This window comes from Diadema antillarum, unplaced genomic scaffold, assembly GCF_040938485.1.
Source record: "Diadema antillarum isolate AM-2024a unplaced genomic scaffold, OU_Dant_1.0 scf00000114, whole genome shotgun sequence".
Lineage (NCBI taxonomy): Eukaryota > Metazoa > Echinodermata > Echinoidea > Diadematoida > Diadematidae > Diadema > Diadema antillarum.
This window is the reverse complement of record NW_027271003.1, coordinates 2,697,277-2,714,265: the sequence shown is the minus strand read 5'-3', so window position 1 is coordinate 2,714,265 and position 16,989 is coordinate 2,697,277. Positions and strand designations below refer to the sequence as shown.

Sequence of the window (16,989 nt, the reverse complement as noted above, 5' to 3'; positions counted from 1 at the left end):
GGTAAGGTTATTCTACTTGTTTGGGTAAGTTTATTATACTTTTCTTCTGGAGGAGCTAGATTATCTTTAAAACAGATATCCAAATAAAAAATTATTTTGTGATACATGTGTAGTGGTAAACACGTTCATATCTTAATTAATGGCACAGTTAAAATTATGAGGCAGACTTTGGAACAATTTTGATACAAAGCGAATAGGCCTACGAATTTCTCTTTCACGAATATAGCATGTTTTTGAGAGCTTTAAATTTACTGCGATTTGTAATATTGAGATATTCCAGAGCAAATGAGAACTGTTAAAGTACATAACACTGTGAGAAATATAGGTCTGAGATTGTACTATAGAGCAGTTCTTTTTGTCTTTCATCACTTCAATTAAAATTTGGATACGCCTACACCTGTTTTGGTACGTTATAACGATCGCTTCTTAAATGATGTTTCTTTTTTTACTTTCCTTGTAATGTTTATGATGTTCGATAAAGATGAATAAGATGTGAACATATGGGTCATTATCTATATCTTTGTGTTCCGGTTTAATATTCCTTCAGCTTTTTCGCAAGTTAATTTTATGGTTGACTGAACATTGGTGGGCGTGACCAGTGCATTTTGAGGGCGTTTGATGGGCTCTCCGTCCGAATGCGTTGGTTTGTGAGCGCAGCACTCATTTCCACGTGGAAATACGAACGTCACACACGATTTTACTAAACTATGGAGCTCCATGCTCACTCTTGCCTTTACCAGTACGTACTTCACGTAGTGTTATACGTACTATTGTATTTGTGCACCTGCGATGATGGTGACTTCCTGTGACAAACTGTCTTGCGGTGCAGCGGACGCCCCATCCCCTGTATAGCACAGAATATGTACATGTGGGACTACGTGCGTGCGTAAGACAACGAAGTACGGTGATTTGTCCATAAATCGTACACTACATATACAGTGTACTTGCGTGTACTGTAGTCTCTTGCGTGTCACCACAATCGACCCGGAATCGCGAATGTGCCGTACCGTATGTACATTCAACGCGGTACGTGGATTCCCTACCTACTACCTATTAAATACAGCACGTATCCTGTGTGTATACCACACTGGAGATTGAGAAATAATATGTTGGATATGTTCGGCTTGTAAGGGATCATTTGGAAGCTTCACAGTTCGAGTGACCAAAGTGGTCAATCAGATACCACAATGAACTCCAAAAGTCCAATATTGCCTCTTCATCAGAACCAGAGGTATGCCAATGGCGTACCTTTGGGATACAATCGCACTGGATTGCGAGCGTCGGAACGATACGTAGTTTACCTACTTTTCCTTGTGTTTATGAGCGTATGTTACAGTGCGGTGTTCCTTGTGCCAGAACTGCGAGGCCGTGTAAACTCGTTTGTGGACTCGCCTGAGCAGCTTTTCAAGCCGGGAGGCGATGAAACTTTCCCTGGCCATCACCATAGAGGTGGGGAAAATGGTGGCAATGATGTGCATGTAGAGCAAGACAGGAGGAGAATAGAACTCCAAATCGCCCAGGATAGGGCACTGGAAGAAGCGAGACTAGCCTTACAACAGGGAAACAATGAGCCAAATGCTGGTAAAGACGATGATGGTGTCAATCCGGATGGACATCACGAAGACAGTGATAAGTTAAAAGATGAAATTAAACAAGATAAGATTAAATTTATCGAAGATCAGAAGAAACAAATGGAGGATGACCTACAAGCAGCAAGAAAGAGTGGCAAGGAAGCGATAGCAGCAAAAGGTTTTATTGATCGGACAGACGGCGAACCCACAGATAGCGATGTCAAAAGCAAAAGAGATCATATACGTGAGGTACAGTATGAAGATCTGGTGGTATCTAGTGGTACACATCCCAACTGTGTAAATAAAGCAGTGAAAAGTGCAAGAAATGTTTATGTATTTACTGTACAGTAGTTGAGGTACTAGAGTCTAGTGCTGGTAGCACCCCTCTCCTAGAGTAAAACACCCTGTTTGCGGTAGGCTTTGTACAGGGTACCTATTTAATATTTGCGGCAGGGGCTGTTTCATCCATCAATGAAAAGGCCCAATCAGGTGTCACTTCCTAATAAACACTTGCGAGTAACTCCAGACACTTGTGTTCTAAAGTGGGACTACAGTGTAAGCACACATGATTTTCATTTGCTGTTTTATTTTATTGATGAATGAAAGTGTCCCTGCCAGATAGGCACCCTGCCGCAAACTGGGTTATTTACATGCAGGTAGAACACTAGATCTATATATTCAATTTAAAGGGATGGTACAGTATTGGTGGAGATGAGAATTGTGCTTTGAACTTTTTGCGAGATACCAAGAAAACACTTATGAAATAGTACAGAGCATCAAAGTTTATTTGATGAAAATCAGGTTTGGAATGACTGAAACATCCAAAGACATTAAAGTAAAGCGATCGTAATAAAAGGTGGGTCTCACATTTTAATATTAGAATTGCTCTGTTTTGGATATCTCGACCATTTCAAAACCAATTTTCAACAAATAAATGCTGAATTCCTCATGGAATTACATGCTCTTTCATATTTCTTAAGAGGTTTCTCATTATCTTACCAAAAAATGTTAGAAACCTGAAATTAAGTCTCAACCAAAACTATACAATCCCTTTAATACCACAGACAGTTACTGACAGGAGTACAATTGTACATGTAGTTCTAGATAGAAAAATCTGTCTGTTCGGAAGAGTTAGTTGTTAGAATTGACAGTTCAACAATTGACAAAATTGCGTTCCAATCTTTGAAAGTTCTTGAAATGAACGAGTACTTGTAGTGCTCAGTTTTTGTTTGTTGCGATTAGGATAACGCTTGATGAAGTCGACCTCCAAAGAACTCTTTGGACTGGATGCAGGGCTTTTCGAACTGGGATGGATACAAGAGGTGACCCACAAGCGCCTCACTGAATGTGGTGATGCGTCCTACTCTGCGTCGGTGTTGCAGCAGTTCCCAGCCCAGCTCATGCATCATATCAGTGATGCTACTGTGCCTAGAATAATCCCCTTTGACAAATCGCACTGCTCTGTTTTGCACCTGATGGCTGTAGATTCCAATCTGTCCAGCAAAGTCTGAGTGTGAGTGTGGGGGGTCACAAACTGTTCAGCAGTACATACAATGTATTGATTACTGAAATACAGTTCGTGTACATCCTTAGTATGTACATTGTACCTTGCAGGATATGTTTATAAATGCATACTGTACAATAGATGTAGTACATGTAGGTGCTAGTGACATTTTTTTTTCTTTTTTTTTCTGAGTTTTTGAGATCATGACAGATTTATTGTACACAGTTTGCATTAAAGATGATTACAAGACAAAGACATGAGCTCATTGCGGGCCCATGGACAATCAAGTACTACTACTGAAATGTAGACACCAGGAATAAAGACCTTTAAGACTTGGTAGCATGAGAATACTGTTGAGTGGGAAGGCTATCCAGGCTGGGATACTTCTAGAATCTCTGTAATGAATAATGATCACTGATTTGTATGTTTGAATGTGGTATTTTCTTTGTATCTATTATGGTTATGATATTATTCCGTTTATTTTAATGTATAATCTTTGTATACTGTGTAATTCGACTTTTAGTCGCCCACTCAGATTTTTTTGAATAAAGACCTTTAATCAATCAATCAATCAATCAATTAATCAATCAATCAATCAATTAATCAATCAATCTCTATGTACAGTTTTGTATGTACACCGTTTACAGTGTACATGTACAGGTGAAGTATTTGGGCTGGAATGAACAACCGTAGTGTTACCCATGGGCATACGCTTCAATGCACATACAATTGTACGTTTTATGTAGAAGTTGTGAGGGTAGTAATAGCTGACTGGCACTATTTGTGGTTTTCAAATGTACAATGTATCTTAAGACATTTTGTACCCTGATGGGCAGTGAATGAAGGCCGATTCAATTGGACCACCCATGTCTCCTGTCTTGACCAGGCCTTTAAGGTCTTTTAGCTGGAGACATCCCCAGCTTCTTCTTTAGGTAAAGCATACACAGCTTGTCTCCAAGCCGAGAGTGTTTTCATTCCTGAGTGAGAATAAAGTGCAGTAGATGTACAGTAGTAGAATGCAGAAGTTACTTGAAGTTTATTCGGAGGCCTTATCCACTTATTTTCACAAAACCAATAATATTGGTTTCTTCCTGTGCTTCTAACCTCTTCAGTACTCGACAGGATCCAACACTATGAATGTACTTTGTACACTGTAGTGTTGAGGGGACTCATGAGTGTCCTGCACAGTGAAGGCAGGCTGTGCTTTCAACAACACTTGAAATTTACAGACAGATGAGGTCATAATACATATGATGTCAAGATCCTGCCATACTGGTGTTTAGATGCTTGCGTTACAACTGTATGTTTGTTGAAGAAGGGAACAAAACCAAAACCTGGCAGATTTGGTCTCCAAGTCAAAAAAGAAAAAAAAAAAGAAAAAAAAAAGAATGTCTGGGTATTTACAGTATTTGTAATTGAATAGGATGGACTTGAAGTGGCTTGTTTTTACAATAGTTGTACTATGGATGCATTGTTTGGATGTCAGTAAGCAAGTACATTGTACAAGACCAACCACTCAACAATAATACTTGTATAAAGTCCACTCCAAAAGAAGTAAGACATGTACAGCTGTAGGCAATGAGGGTAAAGTGCCTACTGTACTCTAAAGGGCAAACAGCTGCAGCCACGGTACTCGAATCAGAGTCTGAGGTCCTGTCCATTGAACTGGCTGGACTTGTCGTTTCTATGCAGCATTATAGGCAATTTTGTTGCTGTTGTGGTTCAGGGTAGAAGACAGTGGTCTCTCTATCATGAGGTACACTTGCACATGTACATTGTACCTGGTTCAAGTCCACTGACTACAGCATAAAAGTGCCAGGACAGGCAAGCCACTCTGCCCTCAAAAATGTACATTGATAGTGGCGGTGATCACAAACTGTTAAACTCATTGCTTATTAAATCAGTGATGATAATTTGTCAGTACACTCAGTGGTGAGAATTCAAAAGATTAGTGTGTACATGACTTGTGGTGACCCCACTTTTGACACCTGTGAAAGTGAGCTGACCGGAGTATTTGATTCAAGTCCAAGTGAGCGTTCAAATTAAAGTTTTTGGAGGGGGAAGTCCTGTGGCATGGGACTTTCTCATGACTTGGGGGCCTAATGTGAACGCGGGGCATACACTGCAGCATCATAGGCAGTATTAAAGAGAAAAGGAAAAAAGACCGTAGGCCTCCAATTGAAGATGATCTTATTGTTATGGTTTTAAATATTGCATGTGCTTGCTCATGGAAGAACCTCTGTACCTGTATTAGCTTGTACAATACAGCCATAGAATATTTATTATTTTGAAAAACAAGACAAAGATCTGAGAGGATTGGAAAAGGACAGAGACATGATAGGAGGGGTGTTCCAGAGTTACTCAAGCCACGTTAGAAATTACCATCTCCTCCATGTAATCTAAGCTCTCCGTCGTCACTAAACCTGATCAGGTCATGTTTATTCTGGAAAGAGAGTATGCTTTACTCATCAGACTTGGCTCTGATTCATGAAATTTTATCGCTCAGCGTTGCAGGTCGAAACTGTTGTTTTTGTTTTCTCTGTTCTTACTGTACCTCTTCTGCTCCTTGCACGGTCTGTGACACTTGCACCAACACATACACACAGCTGTAGTCTGTAAAAAAATGATATATTTTAATCTGGTAATGGTGCTACTGTTGGCTCACCTCTTAAACTCTACTATTTGTGGCACTTAATTTTGCGGGTTGCACGAAGAGGCGCTGCGTGGCAAGTGGTGAATTCTGTCGAGATGTGTGAGAGTGTGATTTGAGAATACAAATACGACTTGAGAGAGGGCAAAGCAGTCCAAACATATTAAGGAAGCTGAAATGCTTTTTTTTTTTGTTGTTGTTGCTAGCAGTCTTATAGGCCCTAGTCCCTTGCAGTAACTGTAAGCATATAGTTTGAGTGAAATCCATGTAGTATCATTTCAAGCACAGTGTTTCTTACTTGATCAAACCAGTTACAAATTGTTGAGATTTCGAAGGGAGATGCTGCTATTTAAAAGAAGTGACATCCACAGCAATGTCACCAGCTGTCAAAACCCACTACACTTTGTTGGTACATTGCCCAAACAATCAGAAGAGCTGAACATTACACGTTGTATGTTCTATCATAAATTTGTCCTACGTAATCCTTGACATACATTGTTCCTAGAATGAGCATGTTATACACTTGTATTTCAAAAAGTAATGCTGTAATTATTGCTGGGCAGCCTTGTGCTGAGGTATTTGTACAAAAGCTACAATGTACATGTACGTAGCTCTGTATGACTCTCGGTAGCTTGATGAAATTTGGACTCCAGTGGTCTTTCACCAGAAAATTTTATCCCAACATGATGAATCACGTCAGCGGCAAGTTGGTACCATTTCATACAACTGTAAATCAAAGTGGTAAGATGTTGATAATTGTAGGTACAAAGTACATTGCCAAAAGGATTGTTGCTGGTACCTGTGTTTAATGACCACCTCCCCACAACATCCACAACAGATATTCCTGTGGGTACAATGTATGATATCCTGCATATATAACCTACAGTGTACTATGTACAAACTGTATGTACTGCATTCTGTAGATCTCAGACTCCACATGGCCTCTTGAGAAAAATTCCTAAGTGGTCAGTTTCTGACTTGCAAACAGTGGTTCAAGTGGGAGTTGTGCATAATTTACTATGAGTGAAGTGGCTTCATTACGATTTATTGCTGTCATGCTAAGCTATTAAGTATTGTAGTTCAGTAGCATCTTTCTGTAATATTCACTCACCCTTACAACTTTACATGTATACAACAATATGAGTACAATGTACAGTTGACTGTGTACATGTGTAATATCAAATACAATGTATGAATGCACCAAATGGTTTTATTCTCTCAAAGCTAACTCTTTGCACAAACAATTGTAAAGCATATTAGTACATTTGTACATTATGTATATTTGCCTTTGCAGAGATGTCAGCTGTTACCTTTTTGTTGTGTGAAGTACTGTTTTGTTTTTTGAAAAATCTATTTTTCCAAATGTTACTACACTGTATACGTGTACGTACGATGTACACGTATGTCTATTGCAGGAAAAGTACAAATACTGTTTTTTCACCAAAAATATGCTGTTTTAGCCTTCAGAATTCTGCAATCCCTGTCTTTGTCATAAATTGTGGCATGACGTATAAAGGCAAAAAGTAATGATTATCAAACCATTATTATTGTTTAAATTATTAGTGTATTCATATTCTCATTGATATTTTTTATCATTCTCATAATTTATAATTACAATCATTGTTATTGTAATATCGTCATTATCATTATTCTGTTGTTCTGTCCTTTCTCCTAGATGATGCTACATGCATGGAATGGTTATGTAACCTATGCCTGGGGAGCCAATGAGCTGAAGCCGATCGCCAGGACAGGCCACTCTGCCAGCATCTTCGGCCGCTCGGCCATGGGCGCCACCATCATTGACGGCATCGACACGCTGTTCATGATGGGGCTGAGAGACGAGTACCAGAAGGCACGGGACTGGGTAGCCCACAACTTCAAATTTGATGCTGTAAGTATTCCAAGGGGAAACCGATTTACAGCTATGAGAATGAAAGGGGGCCTCTGCATCTATTGAACCACACTACAACTGTATCCCATGTGAATGTGTTTTTTATATTCCCGATGGTCAAAAGAGCAGAAATAACTTACAGCTCTGGAAACAGCTAGGGCTTTGAAAAACTATTGATGTGTACTTTGCCAGCCTTGGCTAGCAAATTATATGAGTACAAGTATCTGTGCACTCTACGGTAGTGTCAGTAATTGTCTTTTTTTTTTTTTTTTTAAATCATCAAGGTCATTAGTAATAGAAGAAATAGTAAAATTATTGAAAAAGCTGTAAAACCAATAATAATCTGATATACTATGTTTTGTTATTATCATGATGATGATGATGATTATGATGATGATTATTATTATCATTTTTATTGTTATTATCATTATTATTATTATTATTATTATTATCATTACTATTATTATTATTGTTATCATTATTATTATTATTATTATTATTATCATCATCATCATCATCATCATCATCATCATCATCATCATTATATTGATTGTTATTATTGTTGTCATTGTCGACATCATTACTGGTTTTATTTCTATTGTTACATGGCATCTTCTCCTGCATCATCTCCTGAGTAGAATCTTCATTGTCTTTGCACTGTTCTCCCAGAGTGCCCAGCTATGATCACTCTTCCAGTATTACCAGGTACACTTGTACCAATTTGTGCACTCCAGATCAAGAAGAGCGTACTGGATAATGAATGGTCTTGTCCAAGGATGAATGCACCGCACAGGATTTGAACCCACAATTTTTGTCGTAACAATTGTCCAGGATTCCATTTATAGATGGAAATCATCACATCAAAGTCTTTTACACAAATCTCAGAATGACTGAAGTCGCTCATGAATACATCTGTACATCTATGAGAGACTTTCAAAGAGAAGTAAAATCCATTTCATGAAGTCTCTCATAAAGTGTGTCTCATGAGCAAAAAGTCTCTCATAAGACTTTCTTGAAACGGACCCCAGGGGGGTGTTTCATGAAGGAACTTGTCGGATAAAATATCTGACAAGTCAATTATATCCGACAAGTTTTGAGAAACTCTTTAGTCTGGGGGGTGTTTCATCAAGGAGTTCGTCGGAGGTTTTCACCGACAAATTTGAAAAGCTACTGAAATCCTTGCGCCTGATTGGCTGATTGCAAATTTGTCGGTGAAAACCTCCGACGAACTCGTTGATGAAACGCCCCCCCTCGTTGCCTGATTTCTCTAAACTTGTCGGATATTATTGACTTGTCGGACATTTTATCCGACAAGTTCCTTCGTGAAATGCCCCCCAGAACTCTATCCATGGATGATACCACAGTGCTCTCAAGTATACAGTCATTTGTAGCTGGTCAGAAGTTACCGTAATCTACACGTATTGCATAGATCTCTCCTTTTTGAGATATGAAACACTTGAGAAAGCACCTGATAACAGCATATCATATATTCATACTTCATATTAAATGTACGGTCTGTATAACCTTGATAAAGGGGTATCAGATGTGTACATGTACTTTACTACTTGCAAATTGAGTACCGTAGCCCTCCATTCTTTATAAGTCCAAGATTTGTATCTTTTTTTTCTTCTGTTTAACTTGGTGTAGAAAAGTGGTCAAGGAGATTTTTGAGAGCAAGTAGCGTGTTCAAGGTCTTCACTACGCAAATGAAGGCACTGCTTGGGCTATTCTTTGTAGGTTGCCACCATCCCCATGGGTGGGGGGGGGGGGGGGAGTTAGCAGGTTACTGGTGCAGAGACTCCAACCCCAAGCACCTTCTGATCTGGAGATTCTCCCGCCCGAAACCCCTAGCAAACGGGAGACTCCAAGTTGATGTGTGCGAAGCACGAAGTTCCTAGGGTTCTAGATGTTCTCTGGTGCTATCTAAGGCTTATTTTTTCAACATACGATAGCAATAAGTAAGAAATCCTTTCCACCGGGAGACACAGAGCCAGGGCGGGAGAAATCAAATCTCCAGCGGGAGAACGGGAGATTTTGCAAAAATGGGTTTTCGGCGGGAGTTCTCCCGTCGAAAACGGGAGAGTTGGAGTCTCTGCTGGTGAGCCCTCCCTGAGCTGCATGTGGCCATTGGGTGCCCAGAATGAGAGTGCCACCGTAGTACAGTATCTTTCATACCACTTTTACAGTAGCAGTGGCAGGGCAATTACTAGCTGTGTATCAAAAGTTGATCAGGCACTTGAGTGTCTGTCTGTCTTTCGACTTGTAATTTGGCATACGTACTGTATACGCCAAATATTTCGCAAATTTCGCGAGTGGGGTGTTATTCGCGAATTAAAGACACATGAAAATATTGACTGTGATCCCGATGTGAATGTTATGTACGCGTTTACATTTCTCCGTTCAGTACAGGACTCCACGATCGCGAATTTAACCACTCGCGAAATCGTTGGGAATTCCCGATTCGCGAAAATCTAGACTCGCGAAATATATGGCGTATACAGTATTCTGTTGGTTTCAGTTTGAAACACTGTGCACCCATACAATGAAGAGGTCAGAAACAAAATATTTGAATTCAAGTACATGTACATGTAGTAAATGTGCCACATTTCCTAATTGCCACTTTGCTTTCAACTTCATCCAAGCCGGGGTGGGGGGGGGGGGGGGGGGGCATGTCCGACAAATATATTTCTCCTTGTCTCCCTCCCCCCCCCCCCCCCCCCCCCATTAAAAGGATTGAAAAATATCATATTTTAAGTGCAGTATACATGCAGTGAATGGATGATTTTGCTCTGAGCTTTAAGATACTGTGTACAAGAGATGTACTGTACATGTATGCTATAATGTAGAGACCAAAATGCGCATTTCTGCTGCAGAGTGATTTCTCAACCCTTGCTGGTCTTTGTGTAGAGTACACATCACCATACAAATTATAGAGAAAGCAAACACTGCCACTCCTCTTCTGGTTGAGTATAACCTTTGGCCTTGGATGAGACTAAAGGTCATTAATCGAAACACAAATCTTGCAGCACGTACTTTACATACTAAAAGGTACAAATACAATTTTACAGTGATCACCCATTTATTGGGATTTACCTTAAAGGGACTGTGTAGTTTTGGTTGAGATGGGGCTTCAGGTTTCCAACTTTTTTGGAGGAGATGATAAGAAATCTCTTCTGAAGTATGAAAGAACAGATAATTCAAAGATGAATTCAAAGTCTATTTCATGAGCATTGATTTTGAAATGGCTGAGATATCCAAAACAAAGCGATCCTGATTAAGAGTGGGACCAACCTTTTATTAGGATCACTTTATTTTACTTTGTTTTTGGATATTAAAATCAGCCACTTCAAAACCGATTTTCATAAAATAAACTTTGAATTCCTCTTTATAGAATTGTATGCTCTTTTAACTTTTCATAAAGTGATTTCTATGTAGTATCTTGCAAAGAGTTAAAGGGATCGTATAGTTTTGGTTGGGACCTACATGTACATGTAACTTCAGGTTTGTAACATTTTTTGTTGAGATAATGAGAAACCTTGTATGAAGTTTGAAAGAGCATGTAATTCCAAGAGGAATTCAACGTTTATTTGATGAAAGTTGGTTTTGAAATGGCTGAGATATCCAAAACATGCTCAATATCATGTGGGTGGATTGAGAAGAAGAAGAACAAGGGGGGGGGGGGGGGGGAGGGGGAAGAGAGGAGTACACGTACACATGCAGTGTATGTTGTCTACCAAGGAGGTCATTTTAATATACGATGAACATTGTACAACCTCCTACTGTGGCAACTCCTTCGTTTCAATAATACTTTTAACTTGCAGGGGGAGCTGAAAATAATGTGATTATAGTAGCCACTGTGTTTATTCAGAAGAGCTTTAATTTCTTGTACTCACCAGTCTCTTGCGCGGGGATATTTTTCTCCCAGTGTCTATAGCTAGAGGGGTAGTGATATAATACAATACACATGTCCCACTTCGTGGAATTTTGTCATGGTGTACAGATTGGTTTTACATACTTCACGTTCACGTTCTCATTGAACCGGTTTTGTATTAACTTCTCAACCACCTGTGGATAACTGGTCAAACTCAAATGTTGCTTTCTGTGTGCTGTACAATATGGCAAGATCATCAGCTGCATTGATCTGTGCTCGATGAAAGCATGCAAACAACAACAACAACAGCAAAACACAATTTAAAAAATCAATTTCTCATGTTTCTGCATGCTTTTTAGCAGAAAATTCATGTGAAAAGTAATTTACAGTGTACTTTATACAATATGTACACATTATATACAAATTATAGTCATCCATGCATATTAAAGTCTACCTCGCATTCATTTTATATTTAAGTCAAATAATTGGCAAAGTCAGAGGTCTTATCAAGTCCTTTTCTCTCTATATTCTGTTGATTCTAATCCCTCATAAGTCAAATTTTCTTGAAGTCAAAGCTATTTCTTCCATCCAAACTGATTCGACTCAGGCAAGGTTGACTGTATGGTTTGCACTGTGCAATGTTATCTGGATTCACATTTTGACCTGTAGTACTGTATGTTGTACAGGAGGCACACAAGCTCTTGAGTTCTGATTTCTTCATGCAACACGTACAATGTCCAATGTACAAAATAACAGCTAATGTTCAGGCGAGACATGCCCTAAAAACTTTATGAGAAATCCATTATTCTACTCACTCCAAATTTCAGCGGTCATTTTTGCTTTGATTTCAGTAATGTCATAAAAAAAAGATCTTCCCTTGAGCTCTATTCCCTTGAAGGGTCGACTTGAGGTGGAAGATTAAACTTTATCAAAGCTTTCTATACCTCAAGTACGAGTGCATATAAATACATGTACAGCTACAAACAATGTGTGTGTTGTTTTTGTACATGAACTCAACAAACTACAGTGGCAGATCCAGGGAAGGGGCACATGGGGCGTGCCCCTCTTATTTTTTGGTATTAACAGAAAAACAACAAAAATAAAAAGAAAAAAAAATCAAGTGAACCTCGGAAGTAGCACTAGAAATATTTTTAGCGCCCCCCTTTACAGAACAGAATCCCTCAGTCCACCCCTATTGCAGTGTAATACACCAGATTTCCATTGATTTTCTTGTTCAGTTTTATGTGATTCACTATTGGTTTCTACCAAATATTATGCATTGAAGCGTAAAGTGGAATTCAAGTATAAAAATGATACAATGTACTTGTACAACGAGTAAGGTGAGGTGCACTACATGTATATATATGTATGAGCTGTAGCACTGAATGCCTGCTTTGAGGAGAAATTGTTGTTTTCGTAGTGATGACCACCTTAATGAAATATTAAATACATTTTGATTGATGAATGCCATCAACCATCAAACCCCAGACAACACATTACTGTGGTTTGGGGCTGGATTTCTTCATCATGATTTTGTTTACTATCTCAAAGATACAATTTTTCTATGCAAATCCCTCTCTCACTTGAACCTTGTATTGGTCATCATACCAGATTGTTAATTTTGGTTGATTATCAAATACCTCTCCAATCACTAAATTCGTTTCTGATCTTTGAATTGGCATTACATTTTGAATTTGATTTAGTATTATTTTCTCTTTTAGATTAGCACATTTTTGTATTTTCCCACGTCTTGATTTGGATAATGGCTTTGAATGGCATCTGGAATGAGCAGTAGGGGTCTCATTGACCACAGCGGATGACCACAAAAGGGCAATAGTTGGCTGTGTGGTTTGTCCACCTGACTCAACAGTGCAAGGTCCCGTGGTCAATTCCCTGTGGGATGTTCACATGTACTGTAGGCAAATGCGAGGTGTCAGCCCTGAGTGCCTTATCTGGATGTGCAGAGTTGAGTCATGCAGTCTTATCGGAGGAGTAAAGAATTCCCTACAACTTATACTGGTTGAGAACGAGAGGCATGCAGTTGGTTTTATTTCACTGTGCATGTTGATTGTGTGCATACATTTTAAATTCCTTTTGTATGATTATTTGCCTTTGTACATGAGGAAATATGATTTCATTCATGCAAGCCTCCATTCTTAATTGCATGAAGTGGTCATTACTATGTATCAGATTAAATGTACCTAGATTAAAGACTATTTTGAACATCATTAGAATTGTGTGTCACATGCAGTAATTGTGAAATTTAGTCATGAACACCCTTGGCTATACCTTTGTGTGTACAACTGTATGAATTCAAAAACATGCCAATATTTCCATGTGCACACAATTTAAACAGGGTGCACTCAAACTTTCGCATCCAGCACATCAGCATTGGCATTACTGCAAGTGGTCAAAGCTGAGTATAAAACCTAAACTGGAAGCAATCTCGCCCTGACTCCACAGGCTGAAGAAGTCCAGCAGAGTAGGGCTTTAAAGGACAAGTTCACCTTCATAGACATGAGGGTTGAGTGAATGCAGCAATATTTTAGAACACATCAATGAGAGTTTGAGGAAAATCGGACAATCCGTTCAAAAGTTATGAATTTTTGAAGTTTCTGCTCAGTCACGGCTGGATGAGAAGACTACTATAGCTTGTGATGTCATATGAGTACAACTATATAAAGAAAGTATAAAGAAAATTCAAGATATTCTCACTTTTCTCACATAATAAAAGAACCCTCGACTTTTCTCTTTCAGAAGTCAGGGGGAATAATATTACCCCTAACATAAGTCAGTTACGAGTCGAGGAAATGTGCACTTTATTCAAAAAGTCAAGTTTTGTGAAATTCTCTTTTTATTTTCCTTATATCGTTGTACGCATGTGACATCATACACTGTAGTAGTCTTCTCCTCCAGCAGTGATTGTACAGATATTTAGAAAATTCATAACTTTTGAACGGATTGTCGGATTTTCCCCAAACTTTCACTGATGTGTTCTACTAACATTGTTGCCTTCACTCAATCCACATGTATATGAAGGTGAACTTGTCCTTTAAACAGTACTGAAAGTCTCACACATGTGCAATTAATTTCTCAGTTGAGTGTGTGTTTGTAAAGACACACACAAAAAAAGGGGAAAAAAGAAAAATTAATCATGGTAAGAGTAGTCTATCAAACAGTTTACAAGTTTACACAAATGAAAGTGGGTTCAATGTTTTGTTGTAAATCACTGCATAAATCATTGTAGTTAAATTCAATTGTGGAATCATCTATTGGCGGTTTCTTGCTCAACTCTGTTCAGGGCATTTGAACTATTGTACCTTAGTATATTTATTGTTTTATCAATAATATTTACTCTGAACACTCAGAGAGTACATACAAGTCTGTTTCACACCAGTACGATAATATACATGTAGCCTGTATAAATTTGAAAGTAAATTGTACAAACATCAAGATGAGAATTTTATTGCTCAAGGAATCCATCAAAAGGTTATCAACATGAAGCTACATGTTTTTTTATGTTTTCATGGATCTGCAAATGTTAGCAAGGGGCTTTAAGCTCCTGAGGATGACTAGCATATACTGCTGTAGTCCAGTTGAAGTCTGATCAGTTCAATTTAATAATTGAAAGGAAAACAAAAAATCCCAGATTGAGGGAACAGGCAAGTCCCTCATTGTTTACATTTTGGTTGTAATGCAATACGGAGTCAGCACTGCGCCCATCCCGAGTGTTGTAATGAAAAGGCATGAGTCGACAGACGAACGGCATGGAGTAAACACGTCAGGCGATTGACACGGCCATTAGAAAATTGCAAGGATCTGGCAATAACGGGATGGGAAGTCTGCTGAAATCCAGTTTAACAGCCACAGTATGTCTCACTGCTAGCAGAGTCTCAGTGCCCTTCTTGTACAGACTTTTGAGTATAAAGGAAAAGGGAAATCCGCCTTACTATTAGACACGCACAGGCATGCTGTACCTCACATGAAAGCAGTAAAATACGCAGAAATGGCAGATAGCGAAAATACAAGCAATGAAGTTGGACAAACGTTTGCTATGTGTGTGCCTAGGTGTATGTCCGTAAAATTTTATTGCGTGTCATTCTCAGGGCTTTGAAGAAACACAAATTGTAAATCAAATCTTGGACTGAAGACTGCAACAGTACAAAGTAATCTGGTTAGAACTTGTCATTTTATATGGTCTCCACAAAGCACTCACAAAATATTTTGATATCATATGATTACCGAGCTCTCTTCCCCTAGCCTGAAAGATATGTAAGAATGCACGCATTATCATATGTCAGAATGCAATTTGCTGTACAGGTGTACAATCAATTACGTACTTGTACATTGTAGACCTGTACAATGTAGTGGCCTAAGGAAGGAGTAGTGAAAAGTTGTCTATTATTTTATCAGTTTACTGTTTATATTTTTGGTAACAAGATTTTTGTATGATTATTTGCTGAATTCATTTACTGATTCTTATGTGGCAAAACTGAAACGGCTTGATAGAAGAATAAACTTAAAATTGTATACATTGTAGTTCCAGACAACAATATCTGGACCCCCCCCCCCCCCCCCCCGATTTTGCAGAGTTTAATGAATACATGTATTTACCAGTTTTGTCCAACCTGTCTCCAATATAGGATGGTACATGTACAGTGTATGCAGTGAAATCTAAAGACCTGTGTCAGTTAATGATGACAACATAATTTCCTTTAATAATAAAACACTACAGAACTTTGATGGGTTGATAATGAAAGTAGTGGAAACTGAGGAATAAATGAGCAAAATATGAGTGGAATATGGGATAGGAAGCAGTTTGCAGTGATAGCATAGATATCCATGGTCCCCTAGATCTAAACTGAGTGGTCTTCAGCTGTTCTATAGCCCTGCATTCTGCTCATTTGTTTCACACAGGATGTGCCTGTAAATTAACACTTCCTTCATCAGAATGTGCCCTTCTTGTCGCTGCTTTCACTATTGTATACCAGGGACTCTTTATTCTTTAGATACTGTGCAAGACATAGAGAGAAAGAAAAATAAAGACAACAAAATAAGTTAATGGAGGAGACCTTCTGTGCAAAGCAAATTAGCCTATGTTTAATTGACTGTTCTTTATGCTTGATTTTGCTGTTTCACATTACAGACAAATCAATTTTTAACCTTTTAAGTGCATATACCGAAGAAACTACAAAATATAGAGCTTAGGAAAAGTGATACAGTGTACTGTACACCTACCCCTACATTTGTACTTCAGTACCAGAGTCAATTATAAGACCAGGGTCCCATTTCATAAAAGATGTTAGGATAGCAACTCTTGCTGGGATGGCAACTTCCCATAGCAACAGCTAATTAGGAAGCTGGATTCTTGTCGTTACCATGACAATTGCCATTCCAGCAAGAGTTGCTATCATATCAACTTTTTATGAAATGGAGCCCGATGTCTGTGATAATATCGGATAACATTAATCTTATCCAAAATCATGATACAGTATGCTGACA

At 38.7% G+C, this 16,989-nt stretch overlaps 1 protein-coding gene across 1 annotated transcript in view; it reads left to right on the top strand.

Moving 5' to 3' along the window:
* Positions 1 to 1,146: 1,146 nt before the first annotated feature.
* The window catches only part of LOC139719786 (mannosyl-oligosaccharide 1,2-alpha-mannosidase IA-like), an 89,728-nt gene continuing 73,885 nt past the window's right edge, over positions 1,147 to 16,989 (top strand). Inside the window, exons 1-2 of the mRNA XM_071631170.1 lie at positions 1,147 to 1,820; positions 7,401 to 7,616. Of these exons, the coding sequence (XP_071487271.1) occupies positions 1,188 to 1,820; positions 7,401 to 7,616 (849 nt within the window). The 5' untranslated portion in view covers positions 1,147 to 1,187. The remainder of the gene's footprint in view (positions 1,821 to 7,400; positions 7,617 to 16,989) is intronic.